The sequence below is a fragment of the Zingiber officinale genome, chromosome 4B (genome assembly GCF_018446385.1).
Source record: "Zingiber officinale cultivar Zhangliang chromosome 4B, Zo_v1.1, whole genome shotgun sequence".
Taxonomy (NCBI): Eukaryota; Viridiplantae; Streptophyta; class Magnoliopsida; order Zingiberales; family Zingiberaceae; genus Zingiber; species Zingiber officinale.
Genome location: NC_055993.1, coordinates 18,953,811 through 18,972,322, shown reverse-complemented (window position 1 = coordinate 18,972,322; position 18,512 = coordinate 18,953,811). Strand labels below are relative to the sequence as shown.

Sequence of the window (18,512 nt, the reverse complement as noted above, 5' to 3'; positions counted from 1 at the left end):
ATTGGCTATTAATTTGCTGTTCGTATGCCATGTCGTGTATGTCTCTTATCTCTTTATTACTGTCTTATAATACACTTAGAGGGCACTTTTGGTGGATTAAGAAAAAGACAGTATGGGTTAAGGGGAAGTCCGTTAACATCTTATTACCTAATTCGCACCTTTTCGGTGTTTGACAAAAGGGGAGAGAATAACTAAGTTTAGAGGTAAATGAAAGTTTGGCTTTAGGGGGAGGACCTTGATTCCCCTATCCTTACATGGTGTTGTATCTGTCTTAGGGGGAGAATCTTGATTCCCCTAAAATTAGGGAAATATGGAAATATGAACATTTCTGATCTAAACTTAAATCGTGTTGTCAAACAACAAAAAGGGGGAGATTGTTGATACAGTTTGACCTGACTGTTGTTTTGATGTTGACACCGATTTAAGTTCAGATCGATATTAATTAAACTCAGATCGATGATGATCAAGGTTGATCACGAGGAGAGGAAAAGTCAAAGCACGGATACTTGCACGCAGTCGAGAGGGCTCTGCACTGCCTCCTGACTAGGCCGAGAGGGCCCAGAGCCTGCCTCCGGACCGCACTAAGCCCGAGAGGGCTCCTCGGCACTGCCTCCTGACCAGGCCGAGAGGGCTCGCCTGCCTCCGGACCGCACTAAGCCCGAGAGGGCTCGGCACTGCCTCCTGACTAGGCCGGAGAGGGGCCTGCCTCCTGACCAGGCCGAGAGGGCCCTGTGAGCTCGCCCCACGGACCTGAAGCCCGGAGAGGGCCTCGGCACTGCTCTCTGACTGGCCGAGAGGGCCCTGAGCTCGCCTCCGACCGCACGAGTCAAGAGGGCCTCGTTCTCCGGACTAGTCGAGAGGGCTTGTAGCTCGCTCGACCAGACGCTAGCGCTTAGGGCCGGAGGCTCTAAACTAACACAGGACATCGATCGTCGACCGATCCCGGTTACCGTTGTCCGGATCGGTGATACATTAGTCACCGATCGGGCGACTCGATCATGACGTAAAGTCTCGCTGGTTATCCGATCGGTCCGGGACCGATCAAGAACCACGTAAACATTCTGGTTATCCGATCGGCCTCACCGATCGGAAAGAAGCGATCGAAGACGCCAGACTCAAAGCGAGAGGGGATGGTCGGCGGACCGATCCACCCATAGGTCGATCACCCACGCATCGATCGATGCATCGATCGTGATGAGTCCCGATCGGTCCAGAGCTATGGATCGGCCTCTGACCGATCCACAACATGTCGCTTGGTCTTCTCGCTTCTCGATATTTCTGATTCACCTGATCAAATCATCTGCTGTGAGATTTTTAAGTTGCAGGTTGCGGTATCGTGCCATTGGTTAATTTCAAATGAAGCTCCATCGAAGAATAAGAACAAGCGCCTTTATGTTGTATTTCACCGCAAGTGATGCACCGGCTTTAACGTTCACCGCCGCGATTAGTTGGACTCTTGCTCATTGGTTCGAGCTCGAGACACCAGTGAAGACCATGGATGATATTGGTGTGAGTTCAGAGAACCAGATGAGAAGGAAGATGATCGACGCAACCAAGATTTGACACGGTGATGTTGATTCGAAGCAGAGAAATAATAAGGAGGAAGAAGAGAGGTTTGCTAAGGTTCTGGAAAAACTCTCTGTCGCTCAAGCAAGAGGCTGTGTCGTTGAGCTCTTGGCTGAAACTTCCTTCTGTCTTTGCGTTTCTCACTTCGTGGCTGTAAGTTTCATTTGTTCATTCCATTAGCCACAAAACTCTGTACGTCATTGTGTTTTACTTTCAAATCTATTCTGTGACTTTTGTGGAGAGGTTACTCCATCGAGAAGGAGCAATACTTAGCCGGAATTTGTCCGGGGTGTGATCTACCGAAAGATCAAGGGATCGTCCACCTTACGGACACGCCGAGGAGTATCCCCGAACCTCGTATATACTTGTGTAAGCTGTGGTGATTGTTTTCCTTCCTTGCATCAGTTTTCTTGTTGTTTATTTCCGCTGTGCTAACAAAGTTTTGTGAGAAAATTGATTGGATTTTTAGAGGAGACTATTCACACCCCCCTCTCTAGCCATCCGAATGTCCTAACAATTCCAAGCTTTTTAGGTCTATGAGTCAGTTTTGGTTGAAATCAGCTGATGGACCTAGAGACTTCGGAATGACATAGAATTAGATTTTATGTATTCTTCTAGTTCTCCTAATTATATCCATGTTCTCAAATATGAATTAGACACACTATATTAAGAGTAGTGATTTTTGGAACTTAAATTAGACTTTTTAATCGATTATTACATGTATCAATTGATTTTGAATATTGTTCATCCGCATAATATGTAGCAATTGATTCAGATTATTTTTTTTTAAATAGATCGATTTTTTAAAAGAAAAGATTGATTTTATTTTAAAAAATTAATGCTCTCAATATAATATATCAAATTGATATGTAAGAGTATGAATATAATTTAAAAAAAACTAGACAAACATATAGAATATAGTTTTATGTCATTCCGATCTCTCTAAGTTCATCAGTTGATTTTGATCGAAATCAGATGATGGATCTAAAGATCTCAAAATGACATGGAACCAAGTCCTATGTCTTCATCTAGTTCTCATGATTATATTCATGCCCTCAAACATAAATTTAACATACTATATTGAGAACATTGATTTGTTTGAATACGAATGTGTTTAAAAAATCTAATTCATATTCAAAAAATCATTACTCTCAATATAGTGTGTCAAATTTATATTTGAGGACATGAATATAATCAAGAAAACTAAATGAACATATATAACCTAATTTCATATCATTCCGAGCTCTCTAGGTCTTTCTACTAATTTTGTGCGAAACAAGTCAAAATCGACTGATGGACCTAGAAAGCTCAAAATGATATAGAACCAAATTTTATATATTCATCATGTTCTCCCAATTATATTCATACTCTCAAACATCAATTTGGTATATTATATTGAGAGCGATGATTTTCTGAATATAGATATGTTCGAAAATCTAATTCATGTTCAAAAAATCACTGCTCTCAATATAATATGTCAAATTGATATTTGAGTGAATGGATATAATCAAAAGAATTAGACAAATACATAGAACCTAATTTCATGTCATTCCAAGCTTTATAGATTCATCTACCGATTTTGCTAGAAATCGATTAAAACTAGTTGATGGACTTAGAGAGTTCAGAATATTATAGACCCATGTTCTATGTGTTAGTCTAGTTCTCTTGATTATATTCATGCCCTTAAATATCAATTTGACACACTATATTGAGAGTAGTGAATTTTTGAACATGAATATATCAAAAAATCTAATTTATATTCAAAAAATCATTAATCACAATATAGTGTCATATAGATATTTGAAGACATAGATATAATTAAGAGAATTAGAGAAACACATAGAACATGTTTCTATATCATTTTGAGCTCTTTAAATCCATCAGTCGATTTTGAATAGTTTCGAGCAAAATCGATAGATGAACCTAAAATGTTCGGAATTACATAAAATTAGATTTTATGTGTTCATCTAATTCTTCAAATTATATCAATATCCTCAAATATTAATTTGACATCCTATATTGAGAGCAATGATTTTTTTAACACAAATTTAATTTTTTGTACACATCCATATTTAAAAAATCACTATTTTCAATATAATGCGCTAAATTGATGTTTGAATGTATAGATATAATCAAGAAAATTATACGAACACATAGAATATAATTCCATGTCATTCTGAGTCTATAAATCTATCAACCGATTTTGGTCAAATCTGCTGATGAATTTAAAGAATTCAGAATGATATGGAATCAAGTCCTACATATTTATCTAGTTCTCCAGATTATATCTATATTTTTAAATATTAATTTGATATAATATATTAAGAATAATAATTTTTTAAATTCAAATTATTTTTTTAAATCTTAAAAAAAGCTCAATCGATTGCATTTTGAAATTTAAGCACGTAATTTGAATATTTAAGAAATTTACCTATGCAGTTTCATAATTTGATAAAGAAAGGGGGTAAAGAAAAAAAAATTCATCGCCGGAATGGGTGGCAGGTGGGGTGGTCAGTTGAAATTGAGGGAAGAATTGGGTAATTTTCGAGGATCTCTAAAACCCATCCCCTCTAAGGGAGACACAAGCAGTAGCCAGTAGGATTGACTTAGTGACCGAATTAATTCAAACCAAAAGATTGAGGCTAATCGGTTCGGGATCGGAGATCCACGCAGACAATTAATTAAATATATTACGTGAATCATAAAATATATTAATATATAGTTACTTTTGAAGTAAACTAAACATGTTTTTTTTTTTCAAATAGAAATAATAATTTTACGGGAACAAACATTTTAAAATCGGCAATGTACCAAATCATGCATCTAGATATCTTAATTGATCAAAAGATGTATGTTACTTTGATATTTATTAAAGGACGCATTTTTTCAAGTGCACTTCCCTTTTTATCCTTCTGACCAATCAAATTTTTTTTTGTCGTTTTTCTTTTCTCACTCTTCTCTTTCCTATCTCTTCTTTCATCAACGACATTTAAAATTTAATTAATTTTTTGATAACATTTTAATACATTTAGATAAGTTAAAATAAATTATGAATAGTAAATTTGAACTCCTTGCAACATCATGAATCTACAGGAACTGAAATGGGTGTAATCTGAGGTCCCTAGAGAGCTCCGATTGCACCCATTTCAGTTTCTATGGATTCTTGGTGTTGCAAGGAATTCAAATTTGCTATCCATTATTTATTTTGACTTTTAGAAGATGTTAAAATACAAGAAGAAAGAATCAGCAAAAAGGCTCCATGTTAGGCCTGATATGAATCATATCAGGTCCACGTTAGGCCTGATATGATTCCATATCAGGCCCAACGTGGATCTCACTCTATTAGGAATGCTCAACTGTTTTAGGAACTTTTCATTTCATAATGGATGTGTTTATGATTGCTCTAAGTAGAAAAATAGATAAGGACATCAATGCATATCCTCCTATATAAATGTTTCAGCTAGTGATGAAATCAAGTGGAAAAAGGCAGTAGCAAAACGTTGAGAGTTCTCTGACAAATTAGAGAATGTATAATGTTTCATTACCTATAAGAAATACATATGCAAACACTTAGAACAAATAGTCATAGTATAGTTATTGAAAAAAGAGAAGATACGTATAATTCCAATAAATAGAATTGACACAATACCAGATAGACCTAATTCTTCTATTAGCATGTAACTGCAAATAAGTCATGACTCACTTATTTCTTCTTTCTTTGTAAAAGAAAATTAATCCAGAAAATGAGATCACTTACGAGAAATAAGGGAAAAGGACAGAGAGACACCACTTCAAATTCTGAAGGCTGAAAGAAAAGTGTGTCAATTATTTAAATGGGAAAAGATACCAAGCAAAAGGTAGAGGAATTGCAAAAATCATTACTTTTCAATATCCAATCCAACATATTTGAAGAGGTATTTAGTAGTTAAGGTTTTTCCGCATAATTTTTCAAACCCCCAACAAAGACATACATCATGAACTGAGATTTATGTCAAAATAAAATGCTACATTGGAAATGAAGAGTTCCTAATACAATTGAGAATTCTTAATAGAGTGAGATCCATATTGGGCCTGATATGAATCATATCAGGGCCAACGTCGACCCTGATATGATTCATATCAGGCCTAACGTGGAGCCTTTTTGCTGATTGTTTCTTCTTATATTTTAACACTTTCTAAAAGTCAAAATAAACTATGAATAGCAAATTTGAACTCCTTGCAACATCAGGAATCTACAGGAACTGAAATGGGTGTAATCTGAGGTCTCTAGGTCCATCAGTGGGTTTCGGTCAAAACCCACTGATGGACCTAAACTTTTAGAAGGTGTTGAAATAAAAGAAGAAAGAATCAGCAAAAACAATTCATATCAGGCCTAACGTGGAGTCTTTTTGCTGATTCTTTCTTCTTGTCGAAACCCACTGATGGACCTAGAGAGCTCCGATTGCACCCATTTCAGTTTCTATGGATTTCTGGTGTTGCAAGGAATTCAAATTTGCTATCCATTATTTATTTTGACTTTTAGAAGGTGTTAAAATACAAGAAGAAAGAATCAGCAAAAAGGCTCCACGTTAGGCCTGATATGAATTGTTTTTGTTGATTCTTTCTTCTTGTATTTCAACACATTCTAAAAGTCAAAATAAATAATGGATAGCAAATTTGAACTCGGAGCTCTCTAGGTCTATCAGTGGGTTTTGACCGAAATCTACTGATGGACCTAGAGACCTCAGATTACACCATTTCAGTTCCTGTAGATTCCTGATGTTGCAAGGAGTTCAAATTTACTATTCATAGTTTATTTTAACTTATCTAAATGTATTAAAATGTTATCAAAAAATTAACTAAATTTTAAATGTCGTTGAAGAAAGAGGAGATAGGAAAGAGAAGAGGGAGAAAAGAAAAACGATAAAAAAAAAGTTTGATTGGTCAGAAGGATAAAATGGGAAGTGCATTTGAAAAAGTGCGTCCTTTAGTAAATATGAAAGTAGTATACATCTTTTGATCAATTAAGATATCTAGGTGTGTGATTTGGTAAATTGCCGTTTTAAAATGATTGTATGATCATTTATGACAATATTTATTTTAGGAGGATTATTTCTGGGATGAAAGCGACCGGATGAAAAAAACCAAGCATGCGTAAATACGAATAAGGACGACCGTGCTCCGCAAGCGCAATTTTGAGCCTTCTTCTCTCCTCGCTTCTGATGTAAGGAAACTGAGATGGTGATATCTTTTCACCTCCTTTGAAAAAGCAAAAAAACTATTAATTTTGGCAAGCTTTTTTCGGGTGCACGTTTTGTCAAGGAGCCTCTTGTTTCAGCAACTACAGCTCGTGAAAGCTCATTTTGGCAAACTTGTCTTCATCGATAAAGAAAGAGATAATTTAAATTTTAGTAATAATTTATTTTCCCCTTTTTAATATCCACTGTTATCTTCTCTCCCGTGCATCAAGCATCAATCGAAGATTCCATCTTTGTTGGTTGCGACGATGACGATAGCTAGTTCCGGCTACGGGCCCGACGGAGTCTACCGTTCCCTCAAACCGACGATCGCCGTCCCCTCAGACCCCGCCCTCTCCATGGTCCCCTTCCTCTTCCGTGACGCCGCCGCGTTCCCCGACCGTCTCGCCGTCGCCGATGCCGATTCCGGGGCTACCTTATCCTTTTCCGAGCTCCGATCTGCAGTCCTCTCCGCCGCCTTCGGATTAGCCTCCGCCTGCGGCCTCCGCAAGGGCGACGTCATCCTCATCTTCGCCCCCAATTCCCTTCATTACCCGGTCGCCTTCCTTGCTATCCTCTCGCTTGGGGCCGTCGTCACCACCGTCAACCCCGCATACACCATTCAAGAGCTCTCTAAGCAGGTCAGCGATTCCTGCCCCAAGCTCGTTGTCACTGTCCCTGATCTCTGGCCGAAAGCTGCCGCCTTACACCTCCCAGCGGTCATCATCGGCCCCAAAGGTTTCGCATCGTCCCTTGCCCCCGTTTCCCCCTTCACATACTTCTCCGACCTCGTGTCCTATCCGATTCCGTCCGGGTTCTCTCTGCCGTCGGTGTACCAGTCGGACGTCGCGGCACTTCTGTACTCGTCAGGGACAACTGGAGCGAGCAAGGGCGTCGTCCTGACGCACCGGAACTTCATAAACACCGCCCTCATGGTGACGGCGGATCAAGATGCAAGAGGCGAGGGCCCGAACACCTTCCTATGCTTCTTGCCAATGTTCCACATATTTGGCTTGTCTGTGATTACCTACGCTCAGTTGCAGAGGGGCGACGCCATTGTATCCATGGCAAGGTTCGAGATGGAAGCAACATTGAAGGCACTCGAGAAGTACAGGGTTACACATTTTTTTTGCGTGCCGCCTGTGATGATCGCACTTGCTAAGCAGGGGAAAATGACTAAATATGATCTCAGCTCGCTTAAATTTGTAGGTTCTGGTGCCGCACCTTTAGGTAAGGATGTAATGGAGGACGTCTCCAAGAACTTACCCAGCGCCATAATCATCCAGGTAAACGATCACATTTCTTGTTATATTCTTTTTAGACTGTTATATTTTTTTATACTTTCTAAAATATAATAATAATTTGTTGAATATTTCAATACTCCCTCTCCAAGTGGTGGATAGATTTTTTTTTTTTTTATTATTATTATTTACAGTTTGGATACCATACTTTGAGATTAGAGAGCACCTGCTTAGATAGTGCTTTGTCTGTCTGGTCTGGTTTGCCTGTCAGATTGTTTGTTTGGTTTGGTTTGTTAGTTTGTCAATTTGTTCGTCTCTTTGAGTTGTCTGATTTGAGTTTGTTTGGTCTCTGGGTTGTGTTTCTAGTTTCTTTCTGGTTTCTAGCTTTTTGGATTCTAACTTTTGGGTTCTGGTTTTTGGTTTTCTAGTTTTTGGTTTTTGGTTTTTGGTTTTTGGTTCTGGTTCTATTCTGGATTCTAGTTATATTCTAGTTCTATTAAAAAAAAATTGTGAGAATTATACTACATCCCAACTTCCACAAGCAGCCTCCTAGTTCTTGAGTATTTAAATACTACCATGAAAATTGAACCCCCCTCGTGCTTAAACCTCAAGCTTGCTCAAGATACTCTTATTGTGGAGAAAGTGTTGTTTCAGTTAAGGCAGAATTTTCAGATTAATTGCTTTATCATTCAAGATTTAGTCAGAAAAATATAGATCTGTACTACTGTAACTTAGTAAGATAGGTCCAAGAGAAGAACAGATAAGACATATTCCTTGCTACTCGTTCATACAATTATAAATATGCTTCTATTCCCATGTATGATATATCCTGCTTAAGTCATTGGAAGTGGCCATTTGTGTTTGGCCAATTACCATCGTGCTACTCTTGGCCAAAAATTCTATATTGATTCTTCGTTTCCTCTTTAAACAGGGATATGGTATGACAGAGACTTGTGGAATTATATCAAAAGAGGATCCTACCAAGGGAGAAGTTCGTAAATATGGTTCAACGGGGAAACTTGTGTCACATTTGGAGGCTAAAGTTGTCAATGTCGATACATTGAAACTTCTTCCGCCTAATGAAGTCGGGGAGTTGTGCTTTCGTGGGCCAAACATAATGAAAGGTAAAAAATGCTCTCAGTTTCTTGAGTAGGTTAGTCCACATATTTGCCTTAGGTGAAAGTTCCTCTTATTTATGATTAAGACTGAATAAAAATTCTTTTAAATTAAAAGTGACCTAGAGATCATAGATATATTCAAAAGAAAATATATATTTTTTTTTTAAAAATGCTTCCCTCTTTAACAGTCTATTTCTGAAAACATTTCTGTTCTACAAAATACTTCCAAAAACCAACACAATCTTTAACGTATCAACTGCAGTTCAGTGGTTCTTTGTTTTCTTTTTCGAAGAATCCTTTTTGTGCATATTGCTATCAATTGTATGCTATGATATGTTTTCATTTTGAAGTTACATATGTCTTTGCATGTACAATCTGGTATATAGCATTTCAACATATGTTCTGACTTGTACAACAATCTTGATTTTTAGTATCCCAAGAATCTCTTCGAATTTTGCATCTAAGTTCTTCAATTGATAAATATATGCAGAGTATCATAACAACCCACAAGCAACAAATTTAACTTTAAGGGAGGGGTGGTTACATAGTGGTGATCTTGGTTATTTTGATGAGAAGGGGCAGCTATTTGTTGTTGATAGAATAAAAGAACTTATCAAGTACAAGGGCTTTCAGGTAAGTTTTCTGTGATTCAAATTTACTTTTGGAACTTGATTGTATCGTATATTTGAGATAGTAATTTGATTTTATAACAACCTTTGAGATAGTATATTAGACAACTTTCAGCTAAGAACCCAATTCATTAATTTGCCTTTGTAATACTCCCTAGAACAAATTTCCTTTGTAATACTTCCTATCATTAGATAGTGCCATAAATCTAATAATAAGTACCTAAAGATTCATATTGAACTTCGATAAGAACTTTTGTTAAACAAATGACACCTTGATCTAGTCTCCATTATAGCCATAAAGGACAATTTAAACCAATTCATAGTTGCTGGTCCCTTGACGGCTGACAAGGGAATTATAGATATCTTTTGAAAATTTTCAAGTATTATTTTTGAATATCCAAATTATAGGAATTATAGACCAGATTTGCCAAAAAATAATTTAAATTTTTTTTTAAGTTTTGAAAAATATTGAAAATATTCCTGGTGGCCAAACAGAGGCATAAAGATCAAAAATATTTTTTGACAAAAAATACATATTTATTTTAGCTAGTATAAATTTTCTATTCAGAAATAATAATTTTCAAAGTTTAATGTCTAAAAATAGAATCCGATATCTAAAAATCGTGATAATTTTTCTGAATATATAAATTTTAATGTTTATCCACAAAAAAATTAAAGTTGTCAAAAATAATGTCTAGATAATTTTTAATTATAGAAACATTGGTTTCGGTAAATAATTTAGATTAAATTAGATAACGATCAAAAAACATTGAAAAAATTTGTTTTAACAGAAAGCATAATATTTTATCATAGAAAAATAAATTTTTATAAAAATAGCTCGCGAAACCTTTTTAAATATTAAAATTTGATTTTCGTTAAAAAAATTATTCAATGGTCAAAAATTCTCAAAATTTTCCTACGGATAAGTAATAAATTCTTTTTTTTTCCTTTTTAACGAAAAAATTAAAGTCTAATTACTTTCGAACAAAAAAGATACGAAATAAATTATTTGAAAAATTAGACAATTTTAAGCATGCAAAGAAAATATTAAGGCAACTTAGAATTACAACATGCATAAAGATTCAACCTAAGCATTAAGAACCCAATATAGATTCTTACCTACTGGATTAATCAGGAATTTCCTTGGAATATATTTTCTTATTGTTTTTCTAATTTGGCCCTTGTGATATTTAAAATACTAATTTAGCTCTTGATAGTTCCTAGAATTTTGAACATGTGAATAAATGATCGTTTTGATCCTTTAATTTTTTATTTTCAATTTTTAATTTGTTGAAATCTTCTAATCGACATAATTTAGCTAAGTTTACTCTTAATTCTAAGTTTTCCTTTTTTAATTTTTCATTTTCTGTTTCTAATTGACAAGAACTTTTAGAAAGCATTTTAACAAATTTGTACAATTTATCAGAAGGTAAAGAACGTACCTCACTTATCTTATCGATCTCGTTATTCGACGCTCTCCCTTCATTGCTGCTTTCCTTTGAAGTATCTCCCCTTTCGTCGATGCTCTCGATGCTCATTTCGGATGAGCTTGATTCGTCGTCTTCTTGGTGACTTGCTATCAGTGCAAGTCCGGCGTAGGCTTCTATCTCTGGCTCTGATGACGATTGGTCCCACGTCGCCTTTAGGTTCTTGTGCTTCGTTCTCGTTGGCCTTTTGTTCTTGTCTTTCTTCTTAAAGTTTTAGGCAGTTGTCCTTAACGTGCCCTTCTTCTTGGCAATTATAGCACTGCACCTTTAGTTTGCTTCGTAAAAGCTTTTTAGCCGCAACTTGTTAAATTTGTTAGACTTAGGGAATTTACTAAATTTTCTTACCATAAATGCAGCTTTGTCTTCGTCGAGTGCTGTGTCTGAATCTAGTTCACCTTTCTGGTTAGCTTTTAGTGCTAGGTTTTGAGTTGTCTTTTCTTCTTTAAGCTACACATCTCGATTCGTGAAGTTCAAAAGTAGAAAATAAATTTTCTAATGTACTCATTTCGAGGTCCTTAGAGATGTAAAAGGAGTCAACTATAGATGTCCACTCGGGTGTTCTCGAAAATGCATTTAAAGTATACCTTAACGAATCTCGGTTTGTTACCATTTCTCCAAGATTCGTGAGTCCGGTGATCAACTCCTTGATCCTTGAGTGTAGATGTATGACTATTTCACCTTCCATTCGGAGGTTGCTAAGTTGGTTCCGGAGCAAATCCCATCTTACGAGTTTCGCCTCCGAGGTCTCTTCGTACAGCTCTAGGAACTTCTCCTAGAGCTCTTTAGCTGACTCGTAGGCTCCTATCCATATGACTTCTTGTGGTAGTAAAACGTTCAACAGATAGAATTATGATTTGCCCTTTGCTATGAAGTCGGCTTGCTCCTTTTTGCTCCAAAGGTGTTCTTTTTCGTTGTCGTGCTGATCTTTGGGTGCTACAAATCCATATTTGATAATTAACATAATTTCAAAATCAATCTTAAAAAATATCTCCATCTTTTTCTTTTAGATCGCGAAGTCTCCCTCGAATTTTGATGGATGGATGCTAGCTCCAACCATTTCTTGTGTACTTTAGTCGGTGGTTAGTTCTTCTGAAGTGTCCTTGCTTTGATATCAATTATTGGTCTCTTGACGGCCGGCAAGAGGGGGTGAATTGCCTGAAATTACAAAAGTACTCTTCTAAACTTTCGAATGGAATTAGATAAGCACTTAATCAAATTAGAATGAAATAAAAAAAGAGTACAAGACAACTGGGTTTACTTGGTTTGCAATCAAAAGATTGCTACTCTAAGACAAAGAAAGCTCACTACTGTCTCCTTCTACGAGCGAATCCTCGGAGGCGAAGGAGGCTCGTGAAAGTGTTGAAGAATAGAAACGAAAGTACAGAGTGTGGAAATGAAAGTACAATAAGCGTTGTGTGCAAACTAAGTGAACCAGGGTTCTATTTATAGTGCTATAGTCAAATTTATCCGTTGCTCATGTGGCAGACTCCTAGTGTCTGGATGGTAATCCGAGCGCCTCCAATGAGGCAAACTCTATCTCCACGCAATGGCTGGAAGATATAATTTGTTCATGTCCAGGCGCTTGGGCCATGTCCGGTGCCTGGACCATTGCTAACGTGGACTCGAAATGTGATCCTCTGTGACGATGAGCCTGTTCAACACCTTTTGGTGGTCCCGGCGCCCGAACTAGTCAACCAAGTGTTGGCTGTTCGGCGCCTTCTCCAATCGCTGGTTGTTTCTCCGATCGCTTGGGTGATGCTCCGGCCTTCCAGAGTTGAGCTCATCCGAACCCAACTTCGACTTTCTCCTTGAGCAATCTTCCGCTCAGGCTTCTTGTCCCTCGGAAGCCTCATGCGCATCCTTCTCGCTCCACTGATGTACTCTTCCGCAGCTTCTCTTCCCTCGAATGCACCGAGCCCGTCAACTCGATTCCCATGCCATCTTTCTAGTCCAATGCGTCTTTCGCTCGATTTCTTGCGTTTCTAAGTTCCTACACACTTAGACACAAGGATCAAAAGACCAGGACCTAACTTAATCTGGTTAATCACAGTAAAACTTACCCAGGGTACTTACAATAGTGAACTTCGATAAGAACTTTTAAACCAATGACATGTTAATTTAGCCTCTATCAAAATAATAAAGGCTTGTGCAGACGACTATGTACACTAATTCTTCTTGTTAATGAGCTCTAAGTTCATCATAGGAACTAGAAAAATAGGGTTCTTTTTTCCTTAGTATACCTATAGTTGTTATTGTGATTTATCAATTATTTCTTTTGGTAGTTTTCACAATTGTGGAGATTATACCTATTTGCAAAACTACCTTGATTATTTTCAATTGTTAATAAATAGAGCAGGGTTTGAAATCAAATATTGTCTCGAGAGAAACAGTCAAAATGTATCGTTCCGATGAATCACCGAAACTCAATACCACTTGACGTCAAGGTTCAAAATCTTGAGTCGTGCCATAGTTTCAGTCTTTAACTGAAAATATATTGTTCTAATATCATGCCGACACTTCAATGCATAGTGTTGGTGACAATTGAAGGTGGAAGGAGATGAAGCAAAGGAAGGATATGTTTGTGTTGAGTGGTATCGAGTTTTAGTAATTTATCGGAAGGATATGTTTCAACTCTTTGAAGGGGAACCTTGGCACAACGGTAAAGTTGTTGCCATGTGACCAAAAATGTCACGGGTTCGAATCTTGGAAATAAAACTTTACCATGTGACCACAAAGGTCACGGGTTCGAATCCTGGAAACAACTTCTTGCAAAAAGCAGAGTAAGACTGTGTACAATGGATCTTTTCACGGGACCGCGCATGACGAGAGCTTCGTGCACCGGGCTGCCCTTTTTTTTCTATATGTTTCAACTCTTTCACCTTGCATGATATAAGATTTAAAATCATGCTCAACATAGACAATGAGTCTAAGTCTCCTTCTTATGCTTCATCTCCTTCAACTCCAATCCATTATTGATAACATCGGAACATCGGCATGATATTGAAACAGTATCATTCCAGTTAAAGACCGAAATTTCGACACGGCTTGAGATATTGAATCTTGAAATAGAGTTCAATAAGTATGTCTTAAGGTGGAAGAGAATAAGATCCACAATAGCTCGCATGGAACAATGCCTACTATAACTAGTTACCTCTGAAGATAGTTCAACATGAGAAAGAGTCTTAGATAGAATAAAAGATATAATTTAGTCTAACATATACTTAGTGTCATGCCTATGTTTTAGATAGAATTAGTCATGAAGTCATGATTAATTTTTATGTTTAAGTTTATAAATACATGTAATTATCAAAATGCATTACAGTATTTTTTTTTTCCTAAACTTTATGAGACTGTTTCTTAAAGGGTTACTTGGTAAAATCTGGGTACTTGCTAAGAAGGTTTAATGAAAGCCCATTATGTGTTGCCTTTAGAACTAAGATTCACTATATGGAAGTACACAAGTTCATAAGCCAAATAGATACTTAGATATTTCTTTCTAAATATATTATTAGAAAATAATTGAGAGATTGGTATATATATTCTAATGAAGAAGAAAAACAATAAAAAGAAGAAGAGATGAGTCCATATGGTTATGCCTCTTTGGATGAGGTACTCACAAAAAGGCACAATCTTTTAAGTAGAGTCAAAGCTCTATAAAAAGAGAGTGAGAGCTTCCATTCAAATTGCCGTAAGTATTCTACAAAGTTTCTTCTTCTACAATGCTGAGTTTGGTTCCAAAAAGTTGAGAGTTGTTTAGCAATAGAAGCTTGTCAATTCAATGCAATAGACATCATCTTACCTTGGGGATAGAATTTTGTGAAGTCATACTACATCAATAGTGGAAAATTTCCATCCTGAGATAGCTTCTTGGAAGTTTCTTTCTTATCATTTTTTTTCCTGTTTTTATTAATTTTATTTTATTTCCAAATCTCTCTCCTTATCTTTTGATAGTGTTAATCAACTAGCTAATGTTGCAAAAGAATGATGTTAGCATTACCACTTGCTTAAACATGTACAAAATCAATATTGGTATGTTTTATAACAGTCTAACATGCACCTAAGTTTCTGACTTTTATAGGTTGCACCTGCTGAACTAGAAGGGTTGCTTCTTTCTCATCCTGAGATTTTAGATTCAGTTGTAATCCCGTAAGTCGAAGATTAATATACAAATTCTTTTTACTTTTGGATTTAACATCTGGCAAGATCACTTCTGATTAAGTATTGTGTTTGTTAATTTGAAATGGTTTAGATACCTTACACTTCTTTTGTGAAGGAAAATATACTTGTCAAACATTATTTCATATTTTTACTCAGATTTCCTGATGCCGAAGCTGGGGAGGTTCCAATTGCTTATGTGGTTCGTTCTCCCAACAGTTCATTGACTGAACTGGATGTCCAAGATTTCATTGCAAAGCAGGTATTATTGGAAGGCACAATGTTTTGCTTATCTATCTGCTACAAAGAATATTGTCATTCTTTTTTGCACAAAAATGAAATTTTATCAGCATCAATTAAAATTCAAAACAAGATTCAGGTAGGTCCTTTGACAATAATTATTTGACTAGAGTAATCTTTGGTTTAAATCAAGGATAGATAGTTGACTATTCCTCAGCTAGGATGCAAGGTATGGAATTGGTCATATTTTCATTCTGAGAAAGATCAAAACTACTAATTGCATCATCTTGTTGCTGTCGTAGAATTTGCACCAGGTTAGATGTTCAAACCTCTGTTCAAGCTTGATAAATACTCACCAGTAAATGATACCAGAATCTCCGTAGGCATCCTTATGGCCATAACAAAGCATCCAATATTATAGCATTGGCCTAAAACAGAGATGACCATTTTGGTCTTAAGGCTAGGTTTGATCTTGATGCAACTACTTATAAGTTATACCTGCTTCATCTAAACAAAATAGTTTTTTTTACATTTCTGGAGTATCTGGCTTGAAGAGGAGATGCCGAGTATGCAACTGTTTGTGTAGATACAAAGGTGGTGTTTAGTAATTTACTACATTTTGAATCAATTAATGGGTCAATGTCCTAAAAACACTCTTCTAATTAAAAAACACCGCACCCAAAAATCCCCCATTTCCTAGAAAACACCCCAATAAAATATCCCATATTTACCCTGAAATGATTTGTTGGAAATGTTTGTACATGAATCTAGGATATGAATGCTTCCTTAAACATTATTTTGGGGATAAATCTGGATTGAAAATGTTCAAGCGTAAATTTGTGATTACCTCGTTGAATCTTGATATGCTGTTTCTTAAATTGAGAATGTTCAGGTGTCTCAACAAGAGGGCTTCCTTAGGTATTTGTACATTAGGGTTAGCCTGTGTCTTACTTTGTTTATGGTGCTTTACAGGACAAGCTTTAATAACCTAGGTAGTTTACTGTAATTATTGTCTTTTCTCTAAGCTGATACGTCCATATTATTGGATATGAAAGTATCTATTAATTTCCACGCTTCCTGTTTTTTTAATTCCATTATTTAGCTGATGCTAGTTCTGGAGCTTGTAGAGTAGGTTCAATTCATCTTTTTTGAGCCAAGTTTCAAGATGATTGGAGCTGGTTTAACAAAGCAATAAATTGAAAAGGATGAATAGGATAGACGCATGAAATAATGAAAATAATATAAAGTTTCTTCATTTTCAAAATGACCAAACTCCACAAACTACATTTTTATATGATGCTAGAGCTCCCTGAATCTTGAGTCATTTTTCTGTGACAAAATTCACAGGTTGCACCTTACAAAAGATTGAGAAGAGTTACATTTGTTACTTCTGTGCCTAAATCTGCCTCAGGAAAAATTCTAAGGAGAGAGCTAATTCAGAAAGTTAGATCCAATTTGTAGATGTTGCTTCAGAAAAACTTGCCAATTGGTTAAATAGCAAAAATTTCAGTGTAAACTCTTGTGATAATGCCAATAAGTTCTATCCTTTTTGTTGGCTGGCCAAACTTATCCATAAGGTTTGCCCAATTTTTAAATGTTGCTTCAAAAAACTTACCAATTGGTTAAATAGCAGAACTCTTCAGTGGCATGTGATAATGTCAATAAGTTTTATCTTTTTTATTGGCTGCCCAAAGTTATCAATGAGGTTTGTTTGTCTCTTGGCTTGTAAAATAGATAGTATTCATTTTTTCTGTTGTGATATTGTAGCCGGATGGCAAGTTCTCTTTAGCTTCATTATTTCCTTCTAATGGTAACAGCATTGCTAAGTTTATCATAATGGGTGTGTCAAATTCTTATTCTGGTCAACAATTTGTAAGATTAGTTGTGATATTGGTCAGGAATTTGTTAAAATAAATGCTTGTAGCATTGGAATTTTGTTTATGCTTATTTAACTACGAGTTGAATGAGTCGTAGCTCACTCTAAATTAGGCTTGATTAATAACATTGCAAGGGAGGGCCGCCACCTAATAAAGCAAAGACAGACGAATATGGAAACTATTAGACAATCTTACTACGACGATTGTTATAGAGTTATAGGGAATAATCTGAATTCAAAATTTATTAAAAAAATTAAATTCTGATTTATCTGTTAAGATGGTCTTAGATATCGAATTCAAGCTGCCAAGTTGAGTTATTATGGTGAGCTGTTGGGTTGTTTGAACCGGTAGAAAGGTCAAGTTGCTAGGGAAGGTTGAGCAGACAAAAAGGTTGAGTTGTTATGGTCGACGAGCTGCTAGAGTTGCTGAGTGACCCAAGAGGGCCAAGTAGTCCAGTGGCCTCTGAGTGCCCCAAGTGGGTCTAACTCTCGAGTGGGCTGAGTCATTGAGTGGCCTGAGCCGATCTAACTCATGTGTGATCCGAGTGGGATGAACTAGATGGCTGGGCAGAGAGCTAGTGAACCTGTATCAAACTATTGAGCCGAAAGGTCAGGAATGTGTAGGATCGAAAAGAATTTAAATATTTCCACAATTGTATGATTTTGTCCACTTTGGATCTAAGTCTTCATGATTTTACTTTTGGGTTCTACCCAAAAGGCCTCATACCAATGGAGATATCTTTTCTCTTATAAACCCATGATCTTTTCCATGTGTTTTCAATATGAGACTATATTTATAACCTTGCAACCCCAACAAAGTGAACCTGTATCAAACTATTGAGCCGAAAGGCCAGATAGAGAGGTGCCGAGTGGATATACAAGATCATTGAGCAGACTGGCTAGTTACTGGACAGGAGGCGAGACTGTTGAGTGGGAGAAGAGCTAAGCATTATCTATGCCTGTGTTAGACATAATTTCTTTAAA

The 18,512-nt window shown here is 36.5% G+C and overlaps 1 protein-coding gene across 1 annotated transcript; it reads left to right on the top strand.

Annotated features, from left to right (window-relative positions):
* The first annotated feature begins 6,572 nt into the window (after positions 1-6,572).
* LOC121974817 (4-coumarate--CoA ligase-like 1) lies at positions 6,573-17,317 on the top strand. Its single transcript, XM_042526068.1, has 6 exons — positions 6,573-8,068; positions 8,955-9,147; positions 9,632-9,774; positions 15,336-15,403; positions 15,572-15,674; positions 17,000-17,317. The coding sequence occupies exons 1-6, from the start codon at positions 7,052-7,054 to the stop codon at positions 17,111-17,113; spliced, it is 1,638 nt and encodes a 545-aa protein (XP_042382002.1). The 5' UTR covers positions 6,573-7,051; the 3' UTR covers positions 17,114-17,317.
* The last annotated feature ends 1,195 nt before the right edge of the window (positions 17,318-18,512 follow it).